Genomic DNA, 15695 nt, shown 5'->3' with positions numbered 1-15695 from the left:
AAGAATGAGGCACATATATTTTTACCGAATACTTCTGCTTTGACCCTGTTGGAATTCCACATCGAAAGAATATAAAGCAAAAGGGTAATATATAAGTGGTTGGGTTGCAACATTAACTTGGCTAGTCATTTTAATGTGTAAAGCAATCTAATAACTTATATAAGCCCAAATTAAAATGAATTAAATTGTAATTTCACCAGCATTCTCTCCGAATTTAACATGGTATCAAAGTCCAGACTGGGTTTTGGATTTTAGCGGCCCATAAGGCTGTATAATTGGGCCCGTATTGGGAAAAAAATAAAAATACAAACTAATTGTCAAGTGACAACCATGTGGTTGCACTTGAGGGGGGAGTGTTGGAATCCCACATCGAAAGAATATAAAGTAAAAGAGTAATATATAAGTGGGTGGGTTGCAACATTAACTTGACTAATCATTTTGATGTGTAAAGCAACATAATCATTTATATAAGCCTGAATTAAAATGAATTAAATTGTAATTTCACCAACATTCTCCCCGAATTTAACAGACCCTATTCAGCAATAATTTTTAAGATAGCATTTTGTGTTTTGACTATCTCTTTTATTTATATTATTTGGTGGCATAATGTTTATACTAATGTTTAGAGGTTCATGAAAAGTTACTCTACCTAACTTTTAGAGGTTAAAGGAGCATTTTGACTAAAATCAATAAGATTATGTCACTAGTTTTACTTTTAACAATTAATCCAATAGCTATTTTTATCTAACGCGTATGCTTTAAATCATTATATAAATAGTTAACTATTTATAGCCAATATCTAACGACTAACGACGCAAAATAGCTAACAGCTAAAATAGCTAATAGCCATTAAAACAATTGATAGCTACTAAAACAGTTAATATTACCAAACAGGCCTTTTAATTCACTTATCGATATTTGGCTAGGCTACCACTCAAAATTAAATGGGTAATGGATCTTTGATTTTGAGTCGATAAATTGTAGACTTGGGTTGTGGGCATTGGACCTAGGTGGATTTAGATCACGGACCAGGTTGTATTTGATTTTTTTTTTTAAGGATTTAATTAATTTTAATTTTAAAATTAACTAATTAAATAAGCCTAAAATTAAAAATCAATTCATGTGCATACGCAAAGCTTAAGGTATATAAATGCCGGAATTCTAGTCTCTATTGCATCACCTAATAATTATATAGTGATTTTTTATTAAAAAAATTAATAAGACAAATAATAAGAGTTATAGAAGATTTTTATATTTGTAGAATGTAAAAAATCATCAAGTTATTGCTTAATTATCTTTAGAAATTTAGTATTTAATTATATTTTATTAAATTTATAAATATTTTCAATTTAAATATTAAAAATTCCTTTAATTATAATAATTGTTAAAATATTAAAACACAGATTGATTTATGAAAATTATTAAGATTAAATAAAAGAAAATTTTCTAAAATTATCAATTTTTATATATTAAACAGATATATATACTTTTTTAAAAAAAATTTCTAATAATTCTAGAATTTATTTATTTATTTTTTAGAAATATTTCATTAATCAATAACAATAAGAAAAAAGATAAAATCTTGTATTCACATTAGGGCTGTACACGGTTTTTCGGGATTTCGATCCAAATTAAAAAACTATACCGAATCGAATTTATTTTGAAATTTTGGCTCGATTCTAGTTCTTCAATAAGAGTTAAATCAAAACCGTATCGAAATCAAACTGAAATCAAATCGAAAACTAAATTTATATATATGTTTTTCCATATTTTTTATATATAGTATATACTTTTAATATAATTATATATGTATATTTAATTATAAACTAAATACAACTTAATATTATATTTTATTTCTCTATTTTTTAATAATTTTAATAATAAATACATTAAATTACCTTAATTATAAATTTACTTTTATATTATATATATGTTAATTTATAATTATATTTGTATTTTATAGTTAAATATTATATAATTAATAAATAGTTAAAAATGTATATTATACTATTATATTATATAATATACTTAATACTAAATTATATATTTACTTTATAGTTAATGATTATATAATTTAGAAGTAGTTAAAAGTTATATTATATGCTATATTTTGTATTAATAACTCAATTTAAAATTTAAATTCTAATTTAAATATAAATTTTTTTAAGAAAATAATTACATAAAATTATTTCAAAAACTAAAAATTGAATTGGAATCATATTAAATCAAATCGAAACTGAAGAACCAAGAACCGTATGAACCAGAACTGAAACAATGAAAAACATAATTTAAACCATACTGAAATTTTAATTCAGTTTCAGTTGCTAAGCAAATCCCGAATTATATTGAAACTGTACACCCCTAATTCACATAATACCCTCTCTGTTAAGCTGAGCTGAGCAAAATAGTTCTGAAAAGCTCAGATACATCAAATAGATTTTTTTTTTTTTTAATTTTAGAGAAGTGGAGAAGAGAATAGGAAAGGACGTTGGAATTTTCCACGGGCAATATGGGAAGGGAAAAATCTATGAACTGTCCTTTTTGTAGACAAAGTGAGAAATGTAGAGTTGTGGTTTGTAAGGGTTCGAATCCTCCACTAGGGGTTAGAAATTATTGTAGAAAGAACAAAATGTATTTTTGTCTTTTTCACGTGATTAAAAAATAAAAAAAAAAATAGTTTATGTATTCAAGATTGTCACGTATTTACAAAATAACGTCTTAGTTCATCATATTTCATTAAATACAGAATATAATAATTGAATGGAGAGAAGAAGGACGATGATTGAAAATGATATTTGTAAAAAACACCTAATATCTAAATCTATCCTAATTTTGATTATTGTTATCTAAATAATAGTTTAATTTTATATATTTTAATTAATAATATATATAATATATTTTATTTATAATTTATATTTTAAAGTTTAATAATTATTCACAATATTTAAATTTTTTTAATTTAATATGTATAAATTTAAATTATAAATATATTTTATATTTAATTAATTATTTATATAATAAATTTAATTAACATGTATTTAACAAATAAAATTTAAATTTAATACATATATTATTTTTCAAACTCAAATTTATCTTATTTAATTCTGTTCTAATAGGATTTAGTTGGGTGAAATGTTTAAAATACTTACTTGTTACCATCTCTAAGTGAGAACTTGAAAGGACGTTGGGGTGGGTGAGAGGAATAATGGTGGAGATTTTAGGGTGAGGGTCTAAATGAGGGTAATTTTTATATTGTTTATTAATGATTAAATATAATTAAAAGATTAATTTATTGATAAAATAAAACTACAGAAATTAATTAATATAATTTTGAAATAAAGAAATTGATTTATAAATAAAAGTAAATTTTAAAATTAATAATAATTTTCCTTTTTATATTATCAAATTAAAGTGCAATTTTTAATTTTATTATTGTAAGAATTGAATTGATACGATTAATCAGATCAGTTTAATAAAAAATTTGAATCGATTACAGTATAAAACCTTCTTTTTATTGCCAACTAAATTGCGCTTCACTTTTGTCCATTTTGTTCGCACAAATATATATATATATATATATAAACATATTATATATTAAATTATTAATTTAAATTAATTAATAATTATTAACTTGTGATAATTATAAAAAAAATTATTCATTTTATTAAAGTGTAACGTACGTAAATAATTAATATAATGTCAATAATTTAATTTATTAATGTGCTAATTTAAATTATTTTTTATTTTTTATTTCAACTAATAGAAAAATAAATAAAGCTTTCTTTATTTATTGTGTTATAAAATTTGATATATCAAAATTTAATTTTATTATCATAAATAAATTTGTTACTGTAAATTTTTTAAGTATTTTATTTTAAAATATTGTTATTAAAATTTAAAAAGTAAATAAAATTTTAAATTACTTTTTAAAGCTACATATTAAAATTTAATTAGTTTTAATTTAATATTTATTTATAAAATATACTAAATAAATGATTATAGTAATATATTATAATTATTTTTAATATTTATTTAATAATATATTAATTAAATCCTAATTCCATCCTGATCGAAACTTAAATCTTTCAAATTTTTTTCCTCAATTCAATAGATTAAAAATAAGGAAAAGTATACGTAAGTATCTTATAGTTTACGTGTTTTATTGAAAGAGATCCCAGATTTATTATTATTTTTTTTTTGCACTTAAGGGCCTAAAGTATAATGTCGTTATCACTTAAGGAATAGGCTAACTAACAGCATCAAATATGTGCTAACGTGACTGACACGGCGCCATGTCATCAATTTTAATGTTGTCATTTATTTTTGGCACTTAAGTGCAAAAGACTAAAAAGTATAGGTCCTTTAAGTGCCAAAATAAGAAAGTTTAAATTCTGAATGCTAAAAGTTTAAAAGTACATGATATTTAAGTGTACTTTTTAAATTAATTTCAATAACTGTTCTCGAAATTATGCGATTGTAACACCACAATCACTCAATCTAAAAATATAATATAAAACTCCTTCAAGTTTTAAATTTTGCATAGTAAAATCCCTTTAACCTTCAATCACTGGTTTTATAGTTAAAGACTAACGTGGAGAAATCCAACGTATCGTTTAGTCAGTATTTCTCTTTTCTATCTCATGTCACGTTTAACAAGGTCATTATTCAACTTTATTAGTTGTAATACAATTGTCCTTCAAGTTTGTCATTTGTAACACTATTGTCTTATAACTTTACATCAATATAACATAATCATCAATGTAACACCATTCTGGTTTAAAATCATATTCTCATGATCTCATTTAATATAGATATATCAATTTTTAATCTTAATTTATCTATTAACCAATATAATTTTTTTAAACTTTTTTTTTAAATTTTGTTTGTATATTTAACTTTTTACATTTTTTTTATTATAAGTAGCATATTGTTAAAAAAATATAAAAAAAAACTATTGTTAATTAGTCTATATTTTTTTTAACAATATATTATTTATAATAAAAATTGTAAAAAAAATATCCTAAGAAAAATAAAAAATAAAAATAAAAAAATTATATCATTCAATAGACAAGATTAAAAATTCTACAGTGTATCTATGTTAGATGGAATTATGGGAATGTGGTTTTAAACATCAATAGTAGTATGTTGATGATTGTGTTACATTAATGTAAAGCTATGAGATAACGGTGTTACAAATGATAAAGTTAAAAGACAATGATGTTATGACTAGTAAAGTTAAAAGATAGTCTTGTTACATGTGGCATGAGAGAGGAGAGAGAAATACTGACTAAGTAACATGTTGATTTTGTCCACGTCAACATTTAATCGAGAAACCGGTAATTGGAAGTCATAAAAATTTTACTATGCAAAATTTAAAAGTTGAGGGAGTTTTATATTATATTTTTAAGTTAATGGACTGTAGTGTTATAATCATATAAGTTCAGGGATAGTTGTTGAAATTTATCCTGTACATTTTCCTAAAAAAATTTTGAATACTTATTTCAAATTATTATCATTCTTTTCCCTTTTAAAAATTTTCCCTTTTTCTCTTTTTCATTTTCTTCTTAGGCTAGTCCACGCTATAACTATAACACTTATAAAATTTTAAAATAAATTTTAAATATTATCTATTAATATTTTATTATTTAATAATATGATTTTCAAATAATACATAGATATTTCAACTATATTATTGTGCTATGAATTGAATAGAGTTGGACTCCCTATATTTGAATCAAATTAATTTATTGTTATCATTTATTTGAGTTTGGGCTTGAATGTGAGATTAGTGAATAATAAGGCTTACTATAAGTTTCGAGATTCTTATGCCAGTACAAGTCTTAGTGCAGGTCTATCCTATGGAATTGAATAGTAACGACAACTGCATAATATTATCTACTTTGACTCACCTGATCCCATAGATTCATCCCTTGAGCCTTGCCATCATTAGGCCCAAAAGTGTGTTATGCAATTAGGCAAATCATGTCCTTATGAAAACCCTTCTCTTTTCATTATTTTCCGATGTGAGGTGGTTCATTCCTGCAATCTTTCATCTAAAAGCCTGCCATCTGTGATCAAGTTAATGTTCCTCAATTTTGGTACTGCATGGAGAAATTTTTTACTCATATTTTGCAATTTATTTTGGAGTTGTGAATCTTATAACTTGTTTTTGGATTTTGAAAATGCATTTGAGAAATATAAAAAGAGATGGATAAAACAGAGACTATGAGAGAAACACAAGAAAGAAAACTGAAAATGAGGAGAGAGAAAAGGGAGAGGGGGAGGGAGAGAGATGGATAGAAGGAGATAGAAATGGAGAGAGAGGAAGAGAGAGATGGGAGAGTGACCCAAATATGAAGGAAGAGAGGGGGAGAACAAAGATAGATAGAGGGAGACATTGACGGAGAAAAGGGAGAGGGACCCAAATAAGGAGAGAAAAATGGTGAAAGACATGGAGAGAGGGAAAGAGAGAGAGAAGGAAAGACAAAGACGAAATGATTAGAAATAATTGAAAATAATTATAACATTTAAAGATATATTTATCACAATATAAGAATTATTTATAAATTAAAGGAAGAAATATACTTAAATATCTTATAATTTAAATTTTTATCATTCAGGTTTTAACTTTTTTTCTTTTTTTTTTATAATTAAGAAATCTATACTTTTCAGCCTTTTATATTTAGAACTCAAAAATAAATAATGATATTAAAATTAATAATGTACTACCATATTATTGTCATGCCTGCCATTTCAATATTACATTAGTAATGTCAGACACATCAAGATCATGTTAACACATATCTAAAGCTGTTAATCAATCTATCATTTAAATGCTTTAGTTAATCTATCCCTTAAATGGTCTTTTAAATTAAAAAAAAAAATCTCAAATTCCTTTCAATACAGCACATAAATCACATAGAACTTAAATGTACTTTTCCATTACAATTATATTGAATAGAATATAAATAGATATTCAATTTATAATAAGGATTGTAATTATATCAATTTATAATAAGGATTATAAATAAAAAAACTTAGAAATTAATTGTGGGCAGTAAATGACAAAAAGCAGACACGTACACGCGGTGTGATATGTGGCCGTAACGCGTAATGTGAAAACAGACTAAAATATCAGGCTGCCATTATTTCATCATTTTGTCCTACGTATGACTTTTTAAAGTGACCATGTGTTTAAAACAAGCATATAATGTTATTAGAAAAATTATTATTTAATTTTTTATTTTAATAATATTAATTATTTAATCTTTAATTTTAAAAATAATTTTTTTATATTTTATTTCATTTTTTTTAATCTCTCACAATTTATCAATATATCTAAATGTTATTAAAAAAACTATTATTTAATTTTATTTTAGTAAAATAATATATTAATTAATTTTTATATTTTTATTTTATTTATTTTTTTAATCCCTCTAATTTAAATTAAAATTTTTTATTAATTAATATATATAAATGAAAGAGAAATTATTTAATTAATTTCATTCTTAAAAAATAAGAGACTGTATATTTACATTTTTTAAATTAAGAGATTAATGAACTAACGTTTAAAATGATAAATGAGATTAAATAATAAATGAAAAAATATTTAAAGACTAACTAAAATATTTTTAGACCTTTAGTTCTTGAAAAATATATTTTTTTTATAAAATATTTTTTATAATTTTTAACGTATAGAACATTTAAAAAAATAAATTGATAAAAAATATTTTTTTAATTAAAGAAAAAATAAATTATTTTTTTAAAATAATTTTTTATTAAAAAATTTATTTTTTAATAATATTATTAAAATATAAAATACTTATATATACATGAGATAAATACATATCGTTAGTTTAACGATATAATCAAATAATAAAAATATTTTTATAAAAAAATATAGAAAATATTTTCATTTATAAGTTATTTTTTATTAAATAAATAGATTTTAAATCTCTGTTTATTTTTTAAAAAATAATTTTTTATATTTTTAGATATAAATTATTTTTTAACTTTAATAATATATATCATTAATTTAATATTATAATTAAATAATAAAAAATATTTTTATAAAAGATTTTTTTAAAAAAAATAATTTATATAAATAATATTTTTAATATAAATTATTTTTTTAAACAATTGAGAGTAATTAATTCTATTAAAATAAAAAAATTTATATAATAATTTTTTAATTTTTAAATTAAATTATATTAAAAACCGCTTATTGTGTGGCGGCCTTGACCAAGTTTTGCCTCCGTCAACTTCTCTCTCTCCACTTTTTATTTATTTTATTTATTTTATTTGTTTGGTAATAAAATGGGAGCCCAAGCTCATCCAAAACTACAACAAGCTCTTCATTATTTATTTATTTATTTGTTACTCTCAAAGGATAGCTACTTAATTATTTTTTTATTTGCATTTATTACAATTTATTACATTTCTACGTTTATCACGATATTGAGCGTCTAAGGTCAAATATACGGATGATTGGTCACTTCATAAGTCTAATTCACCTTTTTTTTTTGCTTTTCTAAATTTCTAAAAATTCCATTTTTTTCAATTTTCATTTTTAGTTAAAATTTTTAATTAAATTCAAATTTAAAATTTAACCATTTTAAAAACAGTTTTAATAATACTAAATTAAAAATTATTACTTGGTTATACTCCTACTAGTATTTAAATTAAAAAATTTATTTAAGTATTATTGATTAATTAAATATTACTAAATTAAAATTTATTAATTAGTCTTATCACTAAAATTGGTTTATTATTAACCAAAATTTATTAATTAATTAGTTTGATCTTGTAATTATTGTTTTATCACTAAAATTTAGAAGATAAAATAATTTAAACAATTATGAGTTTCATAATTCTTTTTTTTTTAAATATATTTTAATTAAATTACAAGTTTTACAAAATTTGCTAAATTAAAAAAGAAATAAAGTGATAATTATATTTTTTAAATGATACATAATTAAAAATTATAAAATATATTAAAAGTAATAATTATAAAATTTATTTTTAATAATTTAGAAAAATATAAAATATAAATATGAAAAACATTAAAATAATATTCCTCATGATAATTGATAAAATCTTGCGTCCAACGCTTCGGTTCTAAAATGAGGCCGATGCGTATGGGTCCCACCAACTTGGAAAAAGAAGAAATCACAGTCAGATGGTACTGATTCAAGAAAGTAAAACAAAATCCGATCCAACGGAGAACATGGCATGCGAGACCACTGCGAATGCTTGGCTTTCATTGGAGACGCGGTGAAAACTTTGGGTGGCCCTGTCCCCTTGTGGATGTGGCCATGTGGGCACAAAGTTCGGCCTCATAGGACCTCCTTTAATTATTTCTTGCAAGCCACCACCACCATCACCATTAACCACTACTAACAAGCTCAAGCTTCTAGCCACCAACTGGCCACTTACAATATCCTCTTCTGTTTTTGCCTCTGGTTTTACTACTCCTTACCCTTCGTGTCTCTCAATTATCTCTAAATTCTTCTCTAGTTTCTGTTTTCATCAATTTTCCTTTCAAGAACCTGTCATGTGACACTCTTTCTCTCTCCGTCAAGTCAGGTAACTAGTTCTCTCTATACATCGTTTCAGATTGGCTACAAGCTTTTCAAGATCCACAGTCTTTGATTTTTCTGTTTTCTTGATCTTTATGATTTTTAATCAATTAGAGAAGAAAAAGAAGAAAGTAGTGTATTTTTAATTGTAGAGAAGGGTGCCAGTGGATTATAATTTAATACTTCAAATTTTTATGCAGAATATTTTAAGGGCTGTGATATGCATCTCAAGGAACCGGCCTGCTAGGTTTCTCACGTGCATACTGCTCTAATCTTCCAAAATTACTCTTATCCATTCCGTATCTTGCCATGATATATGATTCTTGATCTTTTGTCTACGATCAAATCTTGAAAATCTTGACAGCTTTCTACAAGGAAGAAACAGAGGCTTTCTTGTTTTTCTTGTCTGCAACTTCCTGTTAATGGACAGTCCGGTGAGGCAGAAAAGCTTCCGCCAGATGAAGATGACGAAGCAGATGACGGGGAAAAGGGACGACTCGCCGTTTCATGCGGCGGCCAGGACGGGTGATTTAGAACTGGTTTTGGAGATGGTATCTGAAACTGGGGAAGCAGAATTGAAGGAGCAATTGTCGAAGCAGAACCAATCAGGAGAAACTGCGCTGTATGTGGCTGCAGAGTGTGGCCATGTCGAATTGGTGAAGGAGATGATCAAGTACTATGATACTGGTGCAGCTGGTATCAAAGCAAGAAACGGCTATGACGCCTTTCACATTGCTGCTAAGCAAGGTCACTTGGGTAAGCTTAAAGCATCTCCAATTTTCATTCCAACATGATTTATAAATGTTTCTGATTGAAATTATTTTCTCTGTATGTTAATCCATTACTTTGTTGATGCAGAGATTTTAATAGTTCTCATGGAGGCTAATCCTGAACTTGCAATGACTTTCGATTCATCGAATACTACTGCGTTGCACACTGCTGCATCACAGGGATATGTTGAAGTGGTGAATTTCCTATTGGAGAGAGGTAGCAGCAACCTGGTTACCATAGCAAAAAGCAATTCTAAAACTGCCTTGCATTCTGCTGCAAGAAATGGTCATTTGGAGATCGTCAAGGCCCTTTTGAGTAAAGAACCTGGGATTACAACAAGGGTCGATAAGAAGGGCCAAACAGCTCTCCATATGGCTGTTAAAGGACAAAATGTTGAGCTGGTAGCTGAACTTATGATGTCAGATGCTTCCTTGATAAACATGGTTGATTCTAAAGGCAACACCGCGTTGCATATTGCAGCCCGTAAGGGTAGAGATCAGGTAATCCTTTATCGATTTTCTATTTGTTATCAGTGAAGAATTTGTGCTTTCTTGAGCTATTGAAAAATCAAGATCTAGCTGAATCATAAAAGGGTTTCAGTTTCAGGATTTGTAGCTATTTCATTTAAGTTTCTATTGGACTTAAATTTTAAGCAATATGGTGCAAAATCAATACATATGGTCAAGGGTATCCAATGGGAATCCTAATTGCTTTGTGTCCAACACTGAAAATGATGGTATTCTTGCAGATTGTAACGAAGCTACTTGATCACGGTGGACTTGACAAAATAGCTATTAACAAATCTGGTGAAACCGCCTTTGACACCGCTGAGAAAACTGGACACTCTGAAATTGCTTCCTTCTTAGAAGAGCATGGCGTCCGATCTGCCAAATCCATAAAGCCTAGCACCACAAACACAGCCCGTGAACTAAAGCAAACTGTGAGTGATATAAAACACGAAGTTCACAACCAGCTTCAGACCACACGCCTCACAAGAAAACGTGTTCAAGGTATAGCCAAGAGGCTGAATAAAATGCACACAGAAGGGCTCAACAATGCAATCAACTCAACCACTGTTGTTGCTGTTCTAATTGCCACTGTTGCATTTGCTGCCATCTTCCAAGTCCCTGGCCAATTCGCTGATGATCCAAATAATCTAGCCCCTGGACAATCTGCTGGACAAGCAAATGCTGCTTCAAAACCTGAGTTCATGATCTTCATCATATTTGACTCAATTGCTCTTTTCATATCATTGGCTGTTGTGGTTGTTCAAACTTCTGTTGTGGTTATAGAGAGAAAGGCAAAGAAACAAATGATGTCAGTGATTAACAAGCTAATGTGGTTGGCTTGTGTGCTGATTTCAGTTGCATTTCTTGCACTGGCATATGTTGTTGTGGGAGACAAGGAAAGATGGTTGGCACTTTGGACAACAGGTATAGGGACAGTAATCATGGTAACAACTATTGGAACAATGTGTTACTGGGTAATCATTCAGAGAATTGAGTCTTCCAAATTGCGTAGCATTAGGAGGTCATCGATCAGTAGGTCTCTATCAGGATCGATGTCAATCATGGCAGAATCAGAAATTTTGGAGAACGAGTATAAGAAGCTCTACGCAATTTGAGATGGGTCTTAATTATATAGCTTAGGAAAACTTCCCCTTCTTCATCTCAGTGTATATGTATCATTGTAACTTTACTTCAACCTTATTGGCTTTCGCTTCTTCCTGAAGCGACTGACTAACTCTTTTTTCAGAATCTGCAGCAAGCAGAATATGTTAATATTTTTGTTATGAAATTTAATTAATGAGAACTTGGTAATTTTGATATCTGGCCTCTCTGACCATCATGACATTCAAGAATATTCACTTTCTTGAACATATTTTCATGCCTCTTGTAATTCCATCTTGAGCATCTGGCAGAAAAATCATTACTGCCAAGGTCTATATATATATATATATATATATATATATATATATATATACTATAAAGAGAAGGTAGATACGTCCAGTGAAGAGCTACTCCATTTATGGTTTGGGAAGCTCCTGATGACTGAGATTGATTGGAGGGTTCATAGAATTGTGAGCAGTTGGTTGTGATGGTTTATCATTTTAGTGGTCCGTAGAATTGAGATAAATGGATCGAGTGCAAAAGCAAAGGTTATCCAACTGAAGGCACCTGCAAATGGCACATGGGCCTGCAAATAAAACAAACTTTTTTCCTGGGTGATATTAAGACCCTGCTATTTCTAGAGCATCATTTTTGTTGAAAAACGATCTCAAGAGAATGTGAAAAAATGATGAACTTGTGAAATAATCTTCAACCTTTTCAGTCAAAATTTTGGTTTTTCGTCAACATTGACATCAATTATCTTAGTAGGATCCTTAGCAATCATCAAATATATTTAATAGACTATGTGGCACACTATAATAAAATTTTAATTATATAAGTTAGGTTATTATTATTAATATTATTAATATTATTAATAAATTGAGGCAAAATAAAGATAGGATGGCCTATATCCGTTCCGTTGAAATTATTATTGAGTTTTTGGGTGAATCAAATTAATGCAAACACACTATGACTCTATTTGGTGCGTGTGTGTCTATATATATATTCTACTGTTTCGATATCACACAATGATAAAAAAAATATATTTGAAAATAATTTAAAAATAAAAATTAATTTAAAATTAAATTTGATATATTTTGATTATATAAAATAATTAAAAAATTTTAAATTATTTTTTAATAATATTAAAAAAATTTTCTTTCGACCTCAATTCCAAATTCCAAACTATTCTTATATATTTTAGGCATAAAACAAGAAAAGAGAGCGATACAAATTATTGAAGATTGAGGAAGTCAATGAAAGAGATTTTTATTTTCTTCTTTGAACATCTTTTTGTCTCTATCAGGATAATAGAGTTAAACATATAATAATAATAATAATAATAATAATAATAATAATAATAATAATAATAATAATAATAATAATAATAATAGAAGCTGGAAAGATAGACCAGAGGGAAGGAAGAGCTTAAAAAGTTATTTTTTGCAAGTTGACTATTAGTATGATAAGCTTTGTTTTCATCAACTCTCCAATGACTTGAATATAAAATTGTATTAAATTTTAATATAAATTATAATATAAAATTATAAATATATTTTTAAAAAATTTCTAATGACTTAGAAAATTAGAGTTAAAAAAATCTACTTCAAATAATTTTATAGAAATTTAATATAAATTATAAATGTGTGGTTATAAAGTATTTTTACTTTTATTAACACATTTCATTGTTTTTTTTTTATTAATCAACAATCCATAATTATTATTATAATTTATCAAATTAAAAAATTATAATAAAAAACTTGTACTTGATCTATTCCATCATCATCTTGAAAATCTTAAAAGTGATATTGTTAAGGTCAGTGCATATCTTTTCTTGTTGGCTATAATTGACTATACTGTTAATGTACTGTTTAAAAATAATTTTTAAGGTAACGTTTATTATTTTGATTAGAATCAAAATATTACTTTTTAATTTATTATGATCAGTGACATAGAGTTTATATTAACTTTTAAAGGTTGAAGGAGTGGTTCATGAAAAACTATCCTTCTTAACTTTTAGAGGTTGAGGGAATATTTTAATTAGAGTTAATAAGATTTTATCACTATTTTTATAGCTAATCTAATAACTATTTTTCCCGAACATTTCTACTTTAATAGCTATATAAACAACTAATCACTAAGAGTTAATATCTAACAACTAACAACTAGTAAAACAGATGACAGTTATTAGAATAGCTAACAACTACTAGAATAGTCAATATTACCGAACAGGGCCTAAAATAGATCTACATAATAAAAAGAAGGCCATTTATACTTGGATTAAAATAATAGTCCTCTTGATATAAAATCTCTTAAAATCCCTTACTCTCTTATTTTTCTCAATTTTTTTTTTCATGTAACATCCCGTGCGGCAAGGGGAAATAATCTACGGCTGGAGGCGGGGCCTCGCTTGAGACCTTGACCAAATGGGGGCAGGAGTGAACTGAATTATACATTGAAATAGAGGAAACTAATCACTAGAGGCACCTTTTGGTGGAATGGCCTAGAGAGTTGAAAGAACTCCAAGGTTAAGCATGCTCGTTTAAAAGTAATTCTAGGATGGGTGACCTCCTGAGAAGTTCTCCATTCCACCTATGAGACAAAACCGTGAGGCTCAGAATGGGATGGGCTAAAGCGGACAATTCCTCTAGTGATTGGAGCAGGGGCGATATAGATGGTATTAGAGCCGGACCCCCTTTAGTAGATGTGTAGTTTGGGGACGAACCAAAAGGAAGTTAGTGGGCCTATAACATCCCGTACGGCAAGGGAAAATAATCTACGGCTAGAGACGGGGCCTCGTTTGAGACCTTGACCAAATGGGGGGCAGGAATAAACCGAATTATATATTGAAACGAGGAAAACTAATCACTAGAGGTGCCTTTTGGTGGAATGGCCTGAAGAGTTGGAAGAACTCCGGGGTTAAGCGTGGTCGCTTAAGAGAAATCCTAAGATGGGTGACCTCCTTGGAAGTTCTGTATTCCACCTATGAGACAAAACCATGAGGCTTAGGATGGAGTGGGCCAAAGCGAACAATTCCTCTAGTGACTGGAGCAGGGGCATTGCATTTCATTTCCCCTTTGATGTTATCTTTGAATTGTCATCTATAATTGTTTTTATTAGTGATAATTCTTTTTTATATATTTTTTTATTTTTTAATAATTCATAGATTTGATATATTGTTATAGATTTTGAGTTAATAAATCATCATATTTATATTTATTAATAAATATGGAATTTTTATAGTGCTTTCTCTCCTTTAATGAAATTATTATGTGTTTTGATTGCTAAGATATATATATATATATCTATATATATATATATATATATATATATATATATATATATATATATATATATATATATATATATATATATATATATATATATATTATTTATTGAGAAATGTATTCTATAAGATACAAATTTTTTTTCCAATAAGATATCTAAATTTAAAAGTAATCTGATGGAGCACATAAAAAGTAAAAGAGTAAAGCGTGCAATTCATTTATTGATCAATTTACATGTTTTGTCTATATAATCAGATTTTCTAAATTTTTTACATTATTTTTTATATGAATAATTAATTTCATTTATAAAAATAAAATATATTGATTTGTACTTTTTACTCTATTTCTAATTAATGATTTTTTTCATTCATATATATATATATATATATATATGCCAAAAAGGAAAAAAGGAAGGTATAATGATAATAAAGTGTTAAATTTCATCTCCA

General features: G+C 26.6%; 1 protein-coding gene across 2 annotated transcripts; it reads left to right on the top strand.

The window, feature by feature from the left end:
* The first annotated feature begins 9230 nt into the window (after positions 1-9230).
* LOC110650362 (ankyrin repeat-containing protein At5g02620) lies at positions 9231-12177 on the top strand. 2 transcript variants are annotated; one of them, XM_021805303.2, is made up of 5 exons: positions 9231-9585; positions 9779-9825; positions 9943-10334; positions 10437-10849; positions 11098-12177. In XM_021805303.2, exons 3-5 carry the CDS (start codon positions 10001-10003, stop codon positions 11971-11973), a joined length of 1623 nt encoding a protein of 540 aa, XP_021660995.1. In that variant the 5' UTR covers positions 9231-9585; positions 9779-9825; positions 9943-10000; the 3' UTR covers positions 11974-12177. The 2 variants fall into 2 exon arrangements, with proteins under 2 accessions (XP_021660995.1, XP_021660994.1); XM_021805302.2 differs by having other exon boundaries at positions 9232-9585; positions 9779-10334.
* The last annotated feature ends 3518 nt before the right edge of the window (positions 12178-15695 follow it).

Source organism: Hevea brasiliensis, chromosome 3 (genome assembly GCF_030052815.1).
Source record: "Hevea brasiliensis isolate MT/VB/25A 57/8 chromosome 3, ASM3005281v1, whole genome shotgun sequence".
NCBI classification, from domain to species: Eukaryota; Viridiplantae; Streptophyta; class Magnoliopsida; order Malpighiales; family Euphorbiaceae; genus Hevea; species Hevea brasiliensis.
This window is presented reverse-complemented; position numbering and strand designations above follow the sequence as displayed.